The following is an 18,595-nucleotide window of genomic DNA, read 5'->3' as shown; positions in this document are numbered from 1 at the left end:
TTCCACGGCTTAGCTCTCCAGGTATCCGGGCACGCACCCCGCAGGATATGACGGCCTGTCCTGGTTGAGCAGACTGGACGCTCTCTTAAGCGGAAGCACGTGTGTCCTCGGCAGTAAGCGGCAGGAGCCTGGAAGCAGGGAAGTGTGGAGGGTGCGGAGATGGGGGTGGAGGGAAATAAGGGCATTGTGGGGAGGGCTTCCTGACGGGCAGCGTGGGCCGGGCAGGCGGGAGCAGGGGCATTTACTTAGATTCTAACCTCGGAAGTTTCTGAGGGAGAAGCAGAGGGATACAGGCCCGACAGAAGGTGCCAAGTGACAGGGAGGGATACGGGTAGGCCTGGGCCTTCTCTGGCACGGTCAGGGCCCTGTGCCCCCTCAGCTGTGGGCAGCCCCCTTGCTTTCCAAGAGGTGGGAGCAGCCGACCTCCCCAGACATCATGGCTTTTCCCTGAGTTTCCAGGCCTTTGGGAGACGCCTGGGCCCTCTCCGTGACTTTGGTACCCGCTCACCTTCCTCATGGGTCCTGTCCTTCTAGTGCCTTCTCCTGCCCTCTGTAAGGCACCTTCTAGGCCCAGCTGTGGGGCAGACAGCAGTGGCCAGGAAGGATCTGACCCCTCTGGCCAGGGCACAGCGACAGGTGGGCTGAAAGATGAGCTACTGAACATGATCCTGAGCCCAGGCCGGAGCTGCTCGGTTTCAGCCCCTCCCGGCGTGAGCATGACTGCGCAGCTTTATATAGCACCGCCGATCCTATATAAGAGGGGCTGCTCCGTCACAGGGCAGCAGAGGAGCCGCGGTGGCGCTGGGGGACACTGCATGCGCTGTCTGATCCGGGCCGGACACGTCCCTTCCCCGAGCAGTAGGGTCCCCACAAGGTGGGCCCGCCACAGCACCCAGGATGCCCAGCAGGACCAGCCGCTATGCCCGGTACAGCCCACGGCAGCGGCGCAGACGGCTGCTGGCAGACCGCAGCGTGCGCTTCCCGAACGACGTCCTGTTCTTAGACCACATCCGCCAAGGGGACCTGGAACAGGTAGGGCGCTTTATCCGGGCTCGGAAAGTCGCCCTGGACACCATCCACCCCTCAGGTGAGTGCCTGTGGGGCCAGCGTGGGGTCTGTGCGGTGTCAGGGGAAGGTCTCAGCCTTGACCCCTCCTGCCCTGCACTGCACAGGCCTGGCCGCCCTGCACGAGGCTGTGCTCTCTGGAAACCTGGAGTGTGTGAAGCTGCTGGTCAAATACGGGGCTGACATCCACCAGCGGGACGAGACTGGCTGGACGCCCCTGCATATCGCCTGCAGCGACGGATACCCGGACATAGCCAGGTGAGAGCGTCAGGCTAGGGGCTTCATTCAACGGCTCTGGCCTCAAGTGGCCTCCAGGATGTGGTCTCCCAAAGGTGGTCCTGGTGGTACAGCTAAGAAACCTAAGAGCTTCTAGAATCTCCCTTCTGCCCTCTTGCCTTCCCTAGAGCAAACTGGCAAAGTTGGCTATTGTTTCTGGAGGGTCAGGTTTCCTCCTCTTCACCCCTCCTGGAAAAATTTTTAAAAAGGTGAACCTCAGGACTCCAGCCTGCAACCCAGGGGGGTTGGAGTGAAAGCATCCTCGGGGCCACCTCCCCACTGCCGCCTTTGCACCCCAGGTACCTCATTTCCCTGGGGGCAGACAGAGAGGCAGCCAACGACGATGGAGATCTGCCCTCAGACCTCATCGACCCAGACTTCAAGGACCTGGTGGAGCTCTTCAAGGGGACCAAGATGGACTGAGCCCTGTGCTGCCCTCCCAGGGCTCTGGCCCTCCCTAGAGAAGTTGGGTGCCCACCTCCCCCAGGTGCTTGGACCTGCCCCACCAGTAGGGCTGGCAGGCGGCCAGGACCCCCGTACCTGGGCGCAACCCCATCCCCCACACTTCTGGCCTGGCTTTTTCTCCAGGTGAATTTTTTATTGTGACACTTTTTACTTTTTCAATAAACGTCATTCCCTAGCCCCTGGTGGTAGCCTGATTACTGGGGACGGGACCGTCCCAGTTCCCCCGCTTCCGGTGGTCAGCGGGCCCTGCCATCCATGCCAGGCTTGGGGGTCCAGGGCACAGCGCCAGCGCAGGAAGCCAGAATCTCGGGGTTCCCGGCTCTGAGGTCTCCGGCCGCACCAGCCCCGAACCCCCAGGACCCAGCCGTCCCCAGGCCCTCAGCTGGGCTCCCCGCGGCTCCGCAACCCCAGCCGCTTCCGCACCCGCCCCGCTGGCCCCGCGCCCCCTGCCCCCGGGCTCAGACACAGCCGGCCCGGCCCACGCTCTTTTCCGCAGCACCCCGGCCCAGAGCAAACCCGCGCGCCGGCACCCCAATCCCCGGGCCTGAGGCCCCGCTCCCAGAGGCTCCGCCCCCGCCGTCCTGGACGCACCGGCCGTCACGTGGCTCTCACGCTCCCCGCGCCTGCGCCTGCGCGCGCGGGACCCGCCCTGGCGCGGCGGCTGGCTAGGGGAGGGCCCGGGAGGGGTCGCGGAGGGCCGGGAGCGGGCCCCCGGTTCGGTCTGCTACGCTCGAGTCCCTGGGCCTGCTGGGCGGCGCGTATCCCGTCGCGGGCGGTGCGGCGAGGAGGGGGCGTGGGGACGTGGCCGGGCCGGTCCGCGGCGGTCTAGGGACCGGGCGCCCCGACATCCCGGGGAGATGGGCTCGGAAGGGGCAACCGGGGGGCCCGCCCTTTTCAGTCTTTGAAGCAGCCGCCGCCGAGGTGGACAAATGTCTCGCCTTCTCCATTTTCCAAAGGGAACATTTCTGAGGATGCTTCTTGGCTCTTGAAATGCATCTGGCGAGGCCCCCCGCAGTTTTTCCTGCTTTCCGTTGTCCACGCTTTCCCACAGTCCCGGCCTCCGCAGGCCAGGTGGCGCGGGGTAGGTGCAGGGTGGCAAGGGGGGTAAGATGCGCCCGGCCCTCAGGGAGTGAGCTCACTGGGCTGCCCGGCCTGACTCCGCCCTGGGGGCTGCCACACAGTTGGTGGCGGACAGAGTGCCACCGAGGAGTGCCGGGCTGGAAGCCGTGTGTGTGTGTGTGTGTGTGTGTGTGTGTGTGTGTGTGTGTGTCCCCGTCCGCCCCCCTGTGTCCTGTTTCTAATTATAAAAGCAACTCGGTTGTGACAAAGCTCGGGGGTATGGAGGTGCAATGTCCTGTCCTCTGGCCAGCCCCAGGGAGGCTTCCAAGAAAAGGCGGTCTTTTAGCTGAATCCCAAGGATGAGTAAGACCCTGTTGGGTGGAGGGGACACCTTGAGCAAGGGCCCCTGAGCTGTCAGTGGGGAGCAGCCAGTGAGTTCTGGGTAGAGAACTTCTGGAGAGGAGTGGGAGTGGGGAGGAAAGGGAGTGGGGAGGACATGTCCTGCAGGACATGAGCTTGAGTTGGGGTGAGCTGAGGGGATGGTGAGGTTTCTGGGTCAGGTGGTGGGGGTGCAGGCGCTCAGGGGTGTTGCTTGGGATGGGAGCTGCTGCCATCAGCCAGGAAGGAGGGTGAGGGTGCGGTGCTTAGAGGTTTTGCCCCGTGGGTCTTCAGGGGACTGCCTGTGTCGGGCATCTAGTAGAGTAGTATTCTGGCCCGTGTCTGGATAGATCATTTTCTAGAAGTCTTAATGGCTGAAACTGTTGAGTACTACAGAGACACAGAGTATCATGGGAAAGTGGAATCTAAGAAAATCTGAGCATCATAAATTCCACAGGAACACAGAACGACCACCATTTGCATCACTGATTCTAACTCCAGAATACTCATTGTCACCTTTCTGAACAACAGTGGCCTCTCCTCTCCTGTCCTTAGGCATATGGCTGCGTGTGGGGAAAGAGTTTGAGACTGGGGGGCTGGAAGCTGGGCTTTGGGTTCCTCCATGCCCTGCCTCCCCCCAGGAGCTCTCAGAAAGTCCTTGGTTCCCATGCAAGAACAAGGTACAAAACTTATCCATCCGGAGAGACTCCCTTCTTGTCTCTAAGTAGAACTGCGTTGATGTCAGGGGTGTCCAGGGACCTGCCACGGGGTCCCAGGAAGGGCAGCAGCGGGCTCGGGGATGCTCAGGTCAGCTGAGCTGTCTGGGCCTGGCCCTGGCTGCTGTGGCCCTGGAGGCTTAGGTCCTGGGAGCCGCTGGGGGTTCAGACCCTACTTTGCCAGGTGGCAACTGCTTGCTGTGGCTGGTGGCACTGCTGCCTTTTCACACGTCCTGGACGTTCCTGGGCCTCCACCTCCCTATGAATGGGCTGGCTGTGCATTTGGGGTGCCCAGCACTGTCCTAGACTGTGCTTCATAGTCAGCAGTGGCCCTGCCACTCCCAGATGTGCCCAGTCAGTGCGTTCTTTCTGCGACTGTCCTGTCTGTTGTCAAGCAGGAGAGCCTAGGGGGCATTCTTGGGGGCTGCTTTGGCTTAGATGAGCAGTCTGAGGCCCAGAGAGGGAAGGGATTTCCCTGGGGGCAGCAGAGCAAGGATGGATGACCTCCAGCCGCAGAATGGTTCTGGACCCTGCTGTGTGCCTAGCACGCACCACCGGCTGCCGTGAGCTCGGCAGCCACGGACAAGAGCCAAGCCCTGCAGAGTGCACAGTGGGGGGCAGCGTGCGGTTCTCTGTGGTGATGGCAGCTGGCAGAGGTGGTCTGTTACAGAGACTGTGTTCGGGGGTGGGCTGGGACCCAGCAGTCAGACACACCTGAAGGAATAGGTTGGGCCAGACTGAGGGCTTTAGAGGGCCCAGGGCTTCAGAGCAGGGAATTACTTGGGGAGGGGTGTCAGGACCAGGGTTGGGGAGAATGGTGCAGGAGGCTGTGTTGTTGTGGGGGTGGTAATTGGATGGGGGTGGCTGCAAATGGGAAAAGGTAGCTGGAGAGCACATTGGAGGCTCTGGGAAGGATGACCCTGGGCTTTCGGATGGTGGGATTGTGGGCGGAGGGGAGATCGTCGTTTTGTCCTTAGATCTGAGATACCAGTGGCTGAGCTGCCCCTCACATCATGGTCACCAAGATCGGAAGGAAGCTGCAAACATCAGTGTGCTAGCAATTGCCAGATGGGATCCTGGTGGTGGTGGTGGTGTTTTTTAAGATTTTATTTATTTATTTGACAGAGCAAGAGAGAGAGAGAACACAAGCAGGGGGAGCAGCAGAGGGAGAGGGAGAAGCAGACTCCCTGCTGAGCAGGGAGCCCAACACAGGGCTCGATCCTAGGACCCCAGGATCATGACCTGAGCTGACGGCAGACGCTTCACCGACTGAGCCACCCAGGCGCCCCCAGAGCTAAGGAGATAATTGTGCCTCTAGTCTTTGTGAGCAGAAGAGGGAAAGCCTATGAGGGGAAGGAAGGCGGTGGTTTGGGAAGTGGTGAATGCCAGGTACTGTCTGATTAGGGCCCCCGCCTGCCCTCTCCTGGGCTGCTGCCCCTCCCCCTCCCCTGCGCACCAGGTCCCCGTCCGAATGGGCCGGAGGCTCCGTGGTTCTCCGTGGCTCGGCCTGTTTTGCTAGGTGCCCTTGGCCCTCCTTCGGGCTGGTGCCACTCTCCCCACCACCCTGCTCAGCACATCTCCTGGCGGTACACACACTCGGATGTCCCTCTGCTTCGTCAGACGTGCCCCGTGGTCAGCCTGGCCTCCTGCCTCCCTTCGTGGTGTTTCTCACGGACAGGCAGCCCTGGCTCACTGCCTACATCCTCCCCTCGCTCCACCGAGACCGTTCCTGCTGAGGTCGTGGAGGTTTCGTCATGCGGGTCCGGCGGTCGCTTAGGTCCAGGTTGCACCGCAGCTATGCCCTGAGATGTCTCCCTGCCGACCTCCTGCCCTTTCTCCCGTCAGAGCCTCCGTGGTCGGCTGTCTGCTGGGGGCTGCTCCCAGCGGGCTCGTGTCCCCAGGCTTCCATCCTGGCCTTCCGGGTCAGCTGCTTCTGCTCAGCCTCAGTGCTGTGATTTGCCTGCTCTTGCGGTGGGTCTTGCTCCCAGCCATGTCGTCTTCGTGGCAGGAATGGGCTCGGCATACACCCCCTTCTTACTGACTCTTCCTTCGGGGGCTTGCGAGGGGCACTTCTCTGGTTGCTCCCGTGCACCTCCCGGCGGCCGCATGGCTCTTGTCTCAGGCACGTACCCAGGACTAAAATGGGTGTCACTGTCAGGGGGTGCATTTTTTTTTTACTGGAAACTTTATTTGGGGTCGGGATTGGAGGTCCCGTCACTGTAGGAGGTGAGGAGGCTGAGTGAGTGGCAGGTCACTGTCCCTTCTGTCCCCAGGGGAGCAGCAGGCCTTTGGCCTCTCAGGAGGCTGCTTCTCCAGGAGAAGCCTCTCGGTGCCCCTGAGTCTCGCCAGGCGGCAGGGTCTGGTGGGGGTGGGGCCAGTACAGGAGGTTGGTGTTAAGGGCCCAGGGGAGGGGGGCTGAGCTGGAGGGAAGGCTGGGAGGGTGCAGAGGGTTCTCCGGTCTGGGAAGACAGGTTGGTTGGACACAGGCTGTAGCAGTCAGCCTGGGGGGGGGGTGACCTTCTGCTGGGAACAGAAGCAAAAGGTGGCTCCTTTTTAAAGTGTCATTTTATTTGCTCCTCAAGCCCCCAGGCTGCGAGAAACTGCTGAGTGTGTGACGCTTAGCAGAGGCTCTTCCTTATCCAGTTTGTCCAGGGTACTAGAAACCTGCACTGAAGTGGGATGTCCATACAGGAGGGCTTTGGTGACAAATCAGCAGGCCTGGGACAGGGAGCTGGTGTGACTTCACCATGCTGCTGGTTTAGTCAGGAAGCCCAGTGGGCGGCAGGGCTGGGTCCTCAGTGTGGGGACCAAGCACTCTGTGGGTCTAGGGCTCAGGTCACAGGCACAGCCCCTGGAGGCCAACTGCTCTGCAGAGACAGACAGGAGCAGTGAGATGTCCAGAGAACCCCATTGTCGCATGTGTGTGTAGGCAGAGTGACGGGAGCCAATGGGGCTGAGCACCTGAGTTAGTCTGAGAGGATGAGTAGGGACCCTAAGATGAGGTCTCAGTGCCCACAAAGACCAGGTGGTCCCCAGAGGCTGCCGTTGGCCGAGAGGCCTGAAGCGGGGCGGGTGAGGTGGCAAGGGCAGGTGCCCTGCAGCAGGGGCCTCCCGCATGGAGGAGGACAAACTGTAGGAAGACTAAGGGCGCCTGGGCAGAAGGAGATGGCCTGGCTGAGGGCAGGCGGGCTGGCCGGTGCTCCTGGACCCTCCATCCTGTCGTGTAACTGGAGCTTCCCACCTTGTCCCACTGCTGACAGCCCCATGAGTGTCCCAGGGTGTCCTTAGGCCAGAGAGGGCTTTCCCTCTACTCTGGTGTTCGGGGGGGCTGACACCTGAGAAAGAGGACCTTGGGCAGTGAGACCCCTGAGTTCAGGGAAGAAGTCCCTTTGTGAGGGGCTGGCCTTCTGCGGGGTAGGGTGGGGTGGGGCATGGGCTGCCATGTGCGCTCCAGGAAGCTGGTTTTATGCTCTTTTGTGGGTCTTGTCTTGCTCCCTGGGCTTGTGTTTACCTGTGCAGGTGTTCAAAGCCTGGGTCATTGATGACATGACCGAATAAACCAGAGAGCAAGGCCCACAGCGGCCCCCTTTTCTCGCCCTCTGGGAGGGGCTGCAGCTCCATGCTCTGGGCTCCAGGGGGGAGGGGGGCAGGGGGGCAGAGGCTCTTGTGCTCAAAGGCCACCTCCCTCTGCCCCCAGTAGCTAGGGTTGTCTGTTCTGGGGCCAGGCCAGGCCTGGGACTGGCCCTGTGTTGACGGCTTCCTTACCCTTTGCGCTGTGTTGTCAGCCAGAGAGAGAGGGCACTGTTCCCTGGCTAGTCTGAAACTGAGCTCAAAAATACTGACCCCGGGGACACCTGGGGGGCTCAGTCAGTGAAACGTCTGCTTTCGGCTCAGGTCATGATCCCGGGGTCCTGGGATCGAGCCCCCCGTTGGGCTCCCTGCTCAGGGGGCAGTCTGCTTCTCCCTGTCTGCCACTCCCCCTACTTGTGCGCTCTGTCTCTCCCTCTCTCTCTCTGACAAATAAATAAAACGTTAAAAAAAAATATCATGGGGGCGCCTGGATGACTCAGTTGGTTAAGCGTCTGCCTTCGGCTCAGGTCATGATCCCGGGGTCCTGGAATCGAGTCCCGCATCGGGCTCCTTGCTCGGCGGGGAGCCTGCTTCTCCCTCTCCCCGTTGCTTGTGCTCTCTCTCACTATCTCTTTCTCTCTCAAATAAATAAAATCTTAAAACAAACAAACAAACCCCCCCCCAAGGCTGTAAACTCTGAGCTGACGGGCGTACACAGGCGGCGCCCCAGGGTCTCGGTGCCTGGGTCAGGCCCAGCACCTTCTTCCCGGCTCACACCTTTCCTCCAGCCCTCCTGCCCTGTTGGGTCCTACGCGGGGCCCCGACTCGCTCGTGCCCTGGCCTCCAGGACCAGAAGCCGGGCGGGTTCTCTGCACCCCCAGGCCTCAGGGCCTTCTGCCTCCTTACTGTGAAGCCTGTCCCTGTTTTACAGATGGGAACCAGGCTAGGTGGAGACAGCACGCCAGGCCCTGCGGCAGGGAGGGCTGAGTTAGGGTTCCCTGGGGTCACTGCAGCTCTTCCCTGCAAACCCAGACTTCCTGAGAGGTGTTCTGTGGCTCTGGAAGGCCGAATCCGGGCGCTGCTGCTGGCACCATCCCAAGCTCCCTGACTGGGGGGACGGGGCTCCCTGGGTAGCGGTGTCCAGGGTCTGTGGGCTCCCTGGAATGAAGGGGCTCTGAGTTCAGGGGCACGTTGCTGGCCCCCAGCCTCCGTCTGGTTGACTCTGCCGGGATTGTGGCTGGGCTTCACCCAGCAGTTAGTCGTCAGCTTGAGGAAAAAGGTGGGCCCCACGCCTCTCCCCACTCTGAAACCCCCGTGGAGAGGGTAACTCTGTCCCACTCCCGGGGTCTGGGCTTCCCTTTTAGAGGCTGAGGGGACCCGGCAGTGGAGCGCGAGGACCAGACACCCCCGCGATGACCAGGTGGGTCCTGGGTGGTGGAGTGGCCTCCCCAAAGGGGAGGGGATGGGCCCCACTCTGTCCCCAGCCCTTCCTTACATGGTGGGCTCCCCCAGTTCCCCTGTCTCCAGAGTCGTCTACAACGGCAAGAGGAACAGCAGCCCCCGCCCTCCCCCCCGCAGCAGTGAGATCTTCACCCCAGCCCATGAAGAGAATGTACGTTTCATTTATGAAGGTACGTGGGGCACCCCGAGGGGCTCCAAGAAACTCCCCAGAGCCCCCCTCCTGCCGTTCCCCCTCCTGCCCTCAGGGGCCGTGTCTAGTGAGGAGGCCTGGTTCTGGTCGTGGGGGGCAGGCCGCTCCGAGGGGAGGAAGCAACTGGAGCCGATCAGGTTGACTCCAGGAGAGGGAACCACTGTGGAAGAAGGGACGATGGTGCGCTCCGGGAGGACCCGGGCGTGTCGAGAAGTGGTGTGGCCAGGCTGCGTGAGCACGTGTGCACCCATGTGTCCATGAGTGACGTGTGCCAGGAGGTGGGAAAGGTGGGGAGCCTGCATGTAGGATCAAGCGCTGATGGGTCACAGCTGTCTCTATGAGTGCGGCCCTGGTCATGGTACAGACAAGGGCAGGCCTGGTAGGAGCCAAGTCGGGGGCAGAGAGGAGAGAGGGGATGCTTTGAGGACCAACGTCAGGTCAAGAGCAGGCCAGGCTGGGGGCTGAAAGCTGTGAAGTAGGGAGGGCGGGGGGGCGGAGGAGCTACCAGGATGTTCTGAGGGCTGGGAAGGGTGTGCTGACCACCTGGACTCTGCCCGACTACCCAGCCATGCGGGGGGCTCTTGACACCACCCCCTTGCTTTTCACAGCCTGGCAGGGCGTGGAGCGAGATCTTCGGAGCCAGATGTCAGGCAGCGAGCGGGGCCTGGTGGAGGAGTACGTGGAGAAGGTCCCGAACCCCAGTCTGAAGAGTGAGTGGAGGACCTGACCTAGGAGGGAGGGGCCTGGCCAGGGGGCTGTGCTGCCGGGGAGGACTGGAAGGCCCACCTCCTTCTGAGACAGTGTGGCAGAGTGGATCGGGACAGGGGGCCCAGACCCTGCCTCTCCGTCTGTGCCACACTGACTGCTCTGTCCCGACAGCCTTCAAGCCCATCGACCTGAGTGATCTGAAGCGCCGGAACACGACGGACGCCAAGAAGTCCTGAAGCGCCCGGCGTCCCTCCCCTGGCCTCTGGGAGACCTGGTGCCGCCTGATGTTGGTCTCCTGCGGGCTCAGCTCCTGGGAGGGGGAGGGGCCACGGGCCCAGGGGGCTGTCAACCCCAGGACCAGGAGGGGCATGATTGATGGCCAAGCCCTGCCCTTCCTCCCCAAACCCTCTCTTCTCTTCTCAGGGGGTCTCCAGCTGCCCCTGTCGCTGGGGGGTGGGGGGGTCTGGGCCCTGCCAGCCCCGACTCTCCCTGTAGTTGTGTTTCTGGAGCTGCCAGCCCCTACCCCAGGGCCTTGACTCTGACTGCTCTCCAGTTCCCATCACCTTCTCCCCCACCCTGCTGGCCCCTACCCCCCGGCCACTTCCAAGGTTAGGAGGGAGACAAGGGGGCCTCTGCTGTCTCCCAGGATAGTGGGACTGGGCTTGTCCCTGAGGTGGCCAGGAGGCAGGACAAGGGTGGCCCCCCCATACCCGTTGTGTGCCCTCCACCAAGCCCTGCCACTTTTCTGGCCTGGACACCTTGGGGATCGTCTGATTCTCACCCCACTGTCCAGTCTGGTCCCCTCCTTCCGTGCATCAGCTTCAGGATGGCACCAGCTCTCCAGGCCTGGAGGCCACCAAGTGCCCCCGCAGAGAGGGTCCTGGGTGACCAGGCCTAGCCCCTTGCTGTCTGCGGCCCTGTGGCCACAGCAGTCCCCTCGGGCAGGGGTGTGAGGCCGACCGTGGCCCTGTACCACCTGCTGGGATGGTCACCAGGGTCCCCTTTCCTTCCTGTGCCCCGCCAAAGCCAAGTGTCTGTGACTGGAGCCCAAGGATTAGTGAATAAAGGAGGGTGGCACTGGACCGGCCCCTTGGTCTGTCAGGCCCCTGTCCCGGCAGCCCACACAGGGCTGGAGATCCACGGCCACGCTCCAGGCCCCTGACACACAAATTCCATCGGGTCCCTGGGTTCCTCGGGGGGCCCGGGCCTCCTGGAGGGGGCAGTGGGGGGTGGAGGAGAGAGGCTGAGGTGGCTCTCCTATGCCCTTTAGGGAACTATTGCCTTAGGGGTGGGGGCCCTGGAGTCCTGGACCTACGCACTGGACCCCGGGGGAGTGGCTCTTCCACCGTTCAGATAAAGGGGTGTCCACTGGGCGCTGAGAGAGACCCAAGTGCACTTGACCTTCAAACCTGGTAGGCCCGGCCCAGATACACCAAGCTGGAATTTATTTTGGGAACACCCTTTCCTGGAAGAGTATTCCAGGGCCTACAGGTGACACCAGGAGGCATCTTCTTGGAGGGGGGGTGGTCCCCAGGGACAAGGCACAAGAAGGACAGGTCACGTAATAAACAGCCATCTTGGCTTGCTGCCAGTGGGTGCTGGCTGGTGCCAGGCCCCGAGCCAGGTCTCTAACCACGTGCCCGTGTTGGCTCCCCGGGGACCTGTGGGGTGTTTTGCTGAGGGGTTTGAATGCCCCCAGCTACGCTCCCTGGCCTCCTGCACTAGTGGTGATACTTGTGGGCCTGTCCACCCCACCACCGCGTGTGTGTGGACCCCAGGAGGCCCCTCAAAGGCTTTTCCCTCAGTGTCCCTGCCAACTTAGCATTTGTGTGAAATGGAGTCCCTCAGCCTGTGGTCTTTCTGCCAAGGACACCTTGGAGGTGGGAGTGTGCTTAAAAGGCCACATGCTAGAGCTCGGTTGGGGGCCCTGGAGGTCGAGGCTCTGGGGGCAGGGAAATGAGTGGGGGTGGAGGGGGAGCTGATGGGTGGAGGCATGCTGGCTGGGCGTGGAGCCGTCCCTTACCTAGCTTGGGTCCATGTGTCGCATTTGGAGATTTTATCTAATGGGTGAGGACTCTGCGGTCATAAAGGTGGTCTCAGAACAGGGGAAGGGGCAGACATGGGGTAGAGGGATGCTAGCTAGTGGGGAGGTCCTCCCTGTTGGAATGGCCCAGCTCTCAGGTGGGCACGGGCCCTCCGGTCTGAGCCCAGCCCCAGCTGTGCTGCCTCCTCCCCGTCCTAGGCGCTGGGGGACTTCGCCAGGGCTGTGTGGCTGCACACAGTGGTGGGGGACCCTCGCCTCTGGTACAGTGAGGGGAGCGAGCCTCGGGGGAACGGGTGCAACCCTTGGTTCGTCACGTGCTCTGCACACGCACGCTACATACGTGCGCTCTTCACACGTACACTACACACGTGCGCTCTACACTAGGACTCTACACTCGTGCTCTACACACGTGCGCTCTGCACTAGGACTCTACACACGTGCGCTCTGCGCTAGCACTCTACACATGTGCTCTACACACGTGCGCTCTGCACTAGGACTCCACACGTGCTCTACACACGTGCTCTACACACGTGCACTCTGCACTAGCACTCTACACACGTGCACTCTGCACTAGGACTACACACGTGCTCTACACACGTGCTCTCTGCACTAGGACTCTACACACGTGCTCTACACACGTGCTCTCTGCACTAGGACTCTACACACGTGCTCTACACACGTGCTCTCTGCACTAGGACTCTACACACGTGCACTCTGCACTAGGACTCCACACGTGTGCTCTGCACTAGGACTCTACACACGTGCGCTCTACACACGTGCGCTCTGCGCTAGCACTCTACACGCGTGCTCTAAACACGTGCTCTCTGCACTAGGACTCTACACACGTGCGCTCTACACACGTGCTCTACACACGTGCGCTCTGCACTAGGACTCTACACACGTGCTCTACACATGTGCTCTCTGCACTAGGACTCTACACACGTGCACTCTGCACTAGGACTCTACACACGTGCACTCTGCACTAGGACTCTACACACGTGCTCTACACACGTGCGCTCTACACTAGGACTCTACACACGTGCTCTACACACGTGCGCTCTACACTAGGACTCTACACACGTGCTCTGTACACGTACACTACACACGTCACTGCACACGTAATCTGTACACGTGCGCTCTGCACACGTGCGATCCTCACTAGGACTCTACATACATGCACTCTGCACACGTACTCTGCACACGTGACTCTGCACATGTACTCTACATACGTGCTCTCTGCACACGTACACTGCACACGTACACTACACACGACTGCACACGTGCGCTCTGCACACGTACTCTAAACACGTGCGTTCTGCATACGTACTGCTGTACACACGTGTTCTCTGCACACATACACTACACACGTGACTGCACACATGCGCTCTGCACACGTGCTCTCTGCACACGTGCTCTGCACACATACACTACACACATGTGCTTTGCACACGTACACTACACACGACTGCACACGTACTCTGCACACGTGTGCTCTGCACATGTACACTACACACGTGCCCTCTGCACATGTACATTAGTGCATATCACTAGTTCATTCAGTGTTGGCAACTGCATGGGGCAAGTTTAATGACCCTGCATTTACCTCCTTTCAGGGACTGGCCTTATTCCAATTTTTAGGCTTTCAGAGTTATCAGAGTTTTGGTTTAGTAGACATTTACTGAGCGTGCGCTCCGAGCACGTTTATGCAGATTGAGCATGAACGCTATTCCCCAAATCCTTGATACCCAGTCCGTGTTGCCCTTAACATCTCAGGATATTCTAGGTGGATTATGGACTCAGGAGGGGAAGGCAGAGTGTGTCTGCTGCATCTGTCTGCCTGACTGTCCCTTAAGTCTTACCACCCCTGCTCCTTTTATGTATTGAAGACCCCTGGGTGCTTCAAGATGGAGTTCCCCGCATTCTGGATTTGGCTGGTCACTTCCTTCTGTCAACAGGCTCCTCCGTCCCCTGCATTTCTGTAAGCTGAAGGGAGGTACGGAGGCTGGATGGCATGTAAAATGATTGCTCTGGCTGCTAGGCTGGGAACAGGCTGTCGGCGGATTGAGGGTAGAAGCAGAGAGACCTATTCGGGGTACCTCAGTGACCGTAGGAAGAGGACGTGGGGGGGGCACGTGAGGAGCTCTATGTAGACGTGTGGAATTTGAGGGGTTGAGTGGGAAGATGAGTCTGAAGTGTGGATTTGGGAGGGTCACAGGAGCTGGAGATGAGACTGGGAAACCATCTAGATATTGATAGTTTTCACATATCGATAAGGGAGGAGGGGGGCCCGATCCCTGGGCACTGCAGTCAAGCAGGGAAGGAGGTAGGGAAAAAAGGGACTGAGCAGTGGAAAGTGAGGTCAGAGAAAGAGCAAGTGGGGAGGACCTGGGGATGAGGGCTGCGGAAGTGTCCAGGAGGAGGTGGAGATAGCTCAGAGAGTGGACCCCCTTCGTCTGTCTTCTCCCACCCCCACCTACAGACAACCATTTTCAGTTCGTTAGTTGATCCTTTGTGTTTCCAAGTAGCACATGTGCACGGTTCCTCTTTGATTTTCCTGTTTCGTTCTCCTCTTCCCCGCTGCCACAATACACATACATTCTTCCCATCCGCCCTGCTCCCTAGACAGTTCTTCTCCTAACTTTGGTTACGTCACGTCAGTGTTGAGTATTTACATTATGATGTCTGTGTTTGTATTCAGAGCTGAACCATGTGGTAAATTGTGATTGTTTTTCTTTTCTGCCCAACTTTTTGTTTTCCTTGAAGTTACTAATGGCTGCCTTTTTTCATTTGCTTAGTTTTCTATGTACTAACACTAATTAAGTCTTGAACTCTCCACCAGGTCATCTAAATTTTCCTCTTTTTTTTTTTTTTTAAGATTTTATTTATTTATTCAACAGAGATAGAGACAGCCAGCGAGAGAGGGAACACAAGCAGGGGGAATGGGAGAGGAAGAAGCAGGCTCATAGCCGAGGAGCCTGATGTGGGGCTCGATCCCACAACGCCGGGATCACGCCCTGAGCCGAAGGCAGACGCTTAACCGCGGTGCCACCCAGGCGCCCCGAAATTTTCCTCTTTTTGGTCTCCTTGAGGGTGTCTCTCCTGGAACTTTCTGCCGTGCTTGAGGTCCCCTCCCCCCAGTGATGTGCTCTGCCTGGTGCACAGCTGCCATCCTGGGGATGACCTCTCAGCTCTCCTAGGTTTGATCCCTGTTTATTGTGTAGTCCAGGTTTTCCTCTTTCTCACCGTTCACACTCATTTTAGTAGCGCGTATTACACACGCATGCATGTGGGCCCAGGCAAGGGAGTACCTGTGTGCTTTGGGGGAAGGGCCTAAGGTGAAGGAGGGCAATGGAGATGGGGAAGAGGCGGAGGGCCTGGAGTGTGCATTTTCCTGGACACACAGATGTTGTGTGGGTGCTGGGCTGTGAGAAAGTGGCTTCTCCCACCACACCCCCCCTTCTCCACCTGCAGGGCTCCCTGGTCAGAAGTCAATGTTTATTGGCTGGGCAAGTCCAGCCCCTGGCAAGCCTCTGCCTCCACCCTCAGCTCTACCGGTCTGCTCCAGTTCTCTTGGTGACGGGGACAAAGGCGAAGGAGGAGAAGGGCAGAGGGAGTCAGGATGGGGGTGCTGTCAGGCCACTAGGTGAGTGGCTCACCCCCCAAGGCGGTCACCAACCCTGAGCTCAGCTGGCGTGAAGGAGAACTTATGCTCTCCCTGTCCTAACTTGTGCCCCACATAGGCTTCCAGGCCTCAAGGGCTGGCGGGGGTGCCCTGTGGGCAGGGGCTCGGGAGGGCCTGGGAAAAGAGGTAGCCTGAAGCCTCAAGGTCAAGGGCCTCAGTCTTCCCAACGCCTGGCTGGCACTGCCCACCAGTCCTGCAGAGGTGCGGCTGACCGCGCCGCCTCCCTGCTCGGCACACTTCGTCTGTCACAGTGACACTGGCCACCCACCTGGACCACAAGAGAGCTCAGCCTCCCCTAACCAGCCTCCCCACCCCTCTCACTTCCTTCTGTGCCACATCCAGGCCTGCAGTGGGTGTGGGCAGCACAGGGTGAAGGCCCCCTTGGGAGGGCCCCAGTGCCTGGCGGGTGAGTAATTTTATTTACCTTTCCTGAGAGGCCTTCTGTCCCCTCATTTTCTCCAATTAACCTGGCTCTGCCTGAGCGACTCCACCCCACGTGGCCTGTGGAGGCTGTGGGCACCCCACACCCCAGAGCTCGGTGGGCGCCTCCCACCAGCTCCTTGAAGCAGGGACACCTGGCAGGCCGCTGTAACTTGTGCTCTGTTCTGGCTCCTTCCTCCTCCCCCGACACACACCCCAACAGGCATCACAGCACCGGCTCCAGGGACACTCTAGAGGGGTGACCACAGCCCCCACACCAGTCCCCACACCAGTCCCCCCACACCGCTCCTGCACTTAGCTCCATCCTCTGCATCGGACACACCATCCCCGAGATGGCAGCTTGGACCTCAGGGCGTGTCCCCGAATACTTGGGTTCCCCACCCCAGGGCACTGCCTGGTTCTTCCTAAACAGGACACTCCACTCTTTCCCAGAGAGCAGCAGCCCCCGCCGCCTGCCAGGCAGGGTGCCCACCCGCACGCCGCGGACAGTGTCCTTCTGTGCTGCCACACGCCGGAGTGGAGTGGAGCGGGCTGGGCCTCTCTGCTAAGTGATCATGTCAGGACCGTGCAGAGGTCTTGGGAAAACTGCTGCTGCCATCGCTCAGATCATTTCAATTTGGGGGGTTGGTTTCTCCCCATTTGATCTGCTACACAGTCTGCAAGTGGTTGTGGCTGGAGCCAGGATCAGGTAGAGGCCGGGAGAAGACATCCGGTTCTGGATCTTCCGGCGATGCCCTTATTGGGCCTGAGTCCAGCCCTGGCTGTGGCTCCAGGAGAGAGCCAGTCGTATTCACGCGGCGCTGCTGGCTTCCCTCAGCCATCACCCACCCCATTCACATCCCTGTGCTGGCAGAGGGTGACCCTCTTGGGGGTTGGGAGCCCAAACAAGTGGGGGACCATCCACTCTGGCCCAGGGAGTGCTGAGCCCCACTTATGCCAGCATGGGGGTGGTGACCAGAAACTGTGCCAGCGGGGCTGGGGAGGAGCACTGCCAGCCACCACTCATGCTTGGGGACCCTCTCGGGGGTTCCGGCTCCAATTCGTCTGTAAAATGGGCACTCCCAGAGGGCACACCAGCTCTGGGCCCATCCAAGCCTGGTCCCTTGCCATGGGGAGGCCCTGGCCCAGCCTGTACCTCTTTTTCAGCTCAGCGCTCCAGGGTGTTCAAGGCAGCCACTTCTCAAACTCTTTATTGTGGGACAGTACACATTTCCTTAAACACCGGCTCGCCGGCGTGCACCCTGTCCCTCGCCACAGCACAGAGCAGGTGTGGAGAAGGGAGCCTCTCCCCCTCAGACCACCACACTGTGCGGGACAGGGGACGGGGAAGTCTCTGTCGGGCGTCCGGTTCCAGGCTCTCCAGCAGTGCCCTCTCTCAGCACCTGAGTCCAGCCCCAGCCAGAGCCGCGGTGGGTCCCGGGGCTTTAGAAGAGGCTCTCAGCCAACCCAGGGAGGCTGCCGACTAGGCAGCTGTCTGCAGAGGGGTCCCGGCCGGCCCCGTTGCTGCTGCCGCCACCCCTGGAGAGCAGAAGCTTCTGGCTGGGAGGGCCGCCGGTGGGCCGGGCTGAGGCCGTGTGCCCGCTGGTGCGGCGCCTCTCCTGCAGCGAGTTCCCCGCGCGCCAGCGGCGCCAGCTCCGCAGCAGCTCCGACTGCACCTGGGGCGGGGGGGGGGGGGGGGCTTGGGCCAGTCCCACCCACCCAGGGTCCCCCGCCTCCCAGCCCTGAAGGGCTACAAGGTGCCCTGGGTGTAGAGCAAGGCAGGCTCCGGCATGGAACACCGGGGTCTTCGATGCCTGGGCTCCCCCTTCACCGTGTGCTCCCTGAGAACCAGCCTAAGGCTGACCATCGCAGGGGTCCAGCACCCAGCATCGCGGTGACCACGGCCAGTAAACACAGATGATGTGAAGGGCTCCTCCCCCTGCGCGGGTGAGGCCAGGGAGCCTATGATCCCCTCTGACCCCAGCTGCACACCTGGTCCCAGACCTCCCCACCTACCTCCTTGTTGAGGAAACAGTACAGAACAGCCACCAGCAGGCCCTGCAGAGAGGGGGCAGTCAGGGCGGCAGCCAGGCCTGGGGGGGAGCAGCTGGTTCTAGGGGGCAGGGCGGCACCTGGAAGGAGCTGAGGAAGAGGTCAAAGAAGAGCTTGGCAGAGCGCAGGGTCCCCTGGGCATGCTCGTCTGTCACGAAGGCAAACGCCACCTCGTGGACCCCCAGCAGCGGGATGAGGGTCAGCGTGGACTTCGCCAGCCTGTGGGTGGGAGCCTGAGCCGCCGGGCCTCGCGCTGCCCACGGGGCCCCAGTGTCCCCCCCCTTGGGCCCTGCTGGGGTCTGTGCGCAGCCGCACCCACCGGAACTTGTAGTCGGTGTAGCGCATCTGGCGGGCCCGCAGCTTGGCCGCGAGGATGAGGAGGACGCGTACGAAGATGCAGACGTTGATCTGTGTGTGCAGGGCACGGCGCGGGCACGGCTCAGGGCACGGCGCGGGCACGGCTCGGGCACGGCTCGGGGCACGGCTCGGGCACGGCTCGGGCACGGCTC

At 60.9% G+C, this 18,595-nt stretch overlaps 3 protein-coding genes across 13 annotated transcripts in view; 2 read left to right on the top strand and 1 right to left on the bottom strand.

Moving 5' to 3' along the window:
• Positions 1-154: 154 nt before the first annotated feature.
• PPP1R27 (protein phosphatase 1 regulatory subunit 27) lies at positions 155-2,144 on the top strand. The gene is made up of 3 exons (XM_002912888.4): positions 155-1,087; positions 1,173-1,323; positions 1,641-2,144. The coding sequence occupies exons 1-3, from the start codon at positions 898-900 to the stop codon at positions 1,762-1,764; spliced, it is 465 nt and encodes a 154-aa protein (XP_002912934.1). The 5' UTR covers positions 155-897; the 3' UTR covers positions 1,765-2,144.
• Positions 2,062-11,058, top strand: MCRIP1 (MAPK regulated corepressor interacting protein 1). The gene is made up of 7 exons (XM_034641550.1): positions 2,062-2,132; positions 2,369-2,525; positions 2,636-2,887; positions 8,894-8,949; positions 9,042-9,160; positions 9,789-9,890; positions 10,060-11,058. Exons 1-7 carry the CDS (start codon positions 2,062-2,064, stop codon positions 10,122-10,124), a joined length of 822 nt encoding a protein of 273 aa, XP_034497441.1. The 3' UTR covers positions 10,125-11,058.
• A 6,147-nt stretch (positions 11,059-17,205) lies between these two features.
• GCGR (glucagon receptor) overlaps positions 17,206-18,595 on the bottom strand; it is an 8,283-nt gene continuing 6,893 nt past the window's right edge. For 10 of the 11 annotated variants that reach the window (XM_034641076.1, XM_034641069.1, XM_034641070.1 and 7 more), the window contains 4 exons: positions 18,406-18,494; positions 18,167-18,305; positions 18,051-18,092; positions 17,207-17,710 (listed from right to left, as the gene is read on the bottom strand). In XM_034641076.1, the coding sequence (XP_034496967.1) occupies positions 17,480-17,710; positions 18,051-18,092; positions 18,167-18,305; positions 18,406-18,494 (501 nt within the window). In that variant the 3' untranslated portion in view covers positions 17,207-17,479. Of the gene's footprint in view, positions 17,711-18,050; positions 18,093-18,166; positions 18,306-18,405; positions 18,495-18,595 lie in introns of all 11 variants that reach the window. The other variant, XM_034641079.1, reaches the window with a different exon arrangement.

The sequence above is a fragment of the Ailuropoda melanoleuca genome, chromosome 13 (genome assembly GCF_002007445.2).
Source record: "Ailuropoda melanoleuca isolate Jingjing chromosome 13, ASM200744v2, whole genome shotgun sequence".
Classification (NCBI taxonomy): Eukaryota; Metazoa; Chordata; class Mammalia; order Carnivora; family Ursidae; genus Ailuropoda; species Ailuropoda melanoleuca.
Note: the sequence above shows the minus strand (reverse complement) of the source record. Positions and strands in the feature narration are given on the sequence as shown.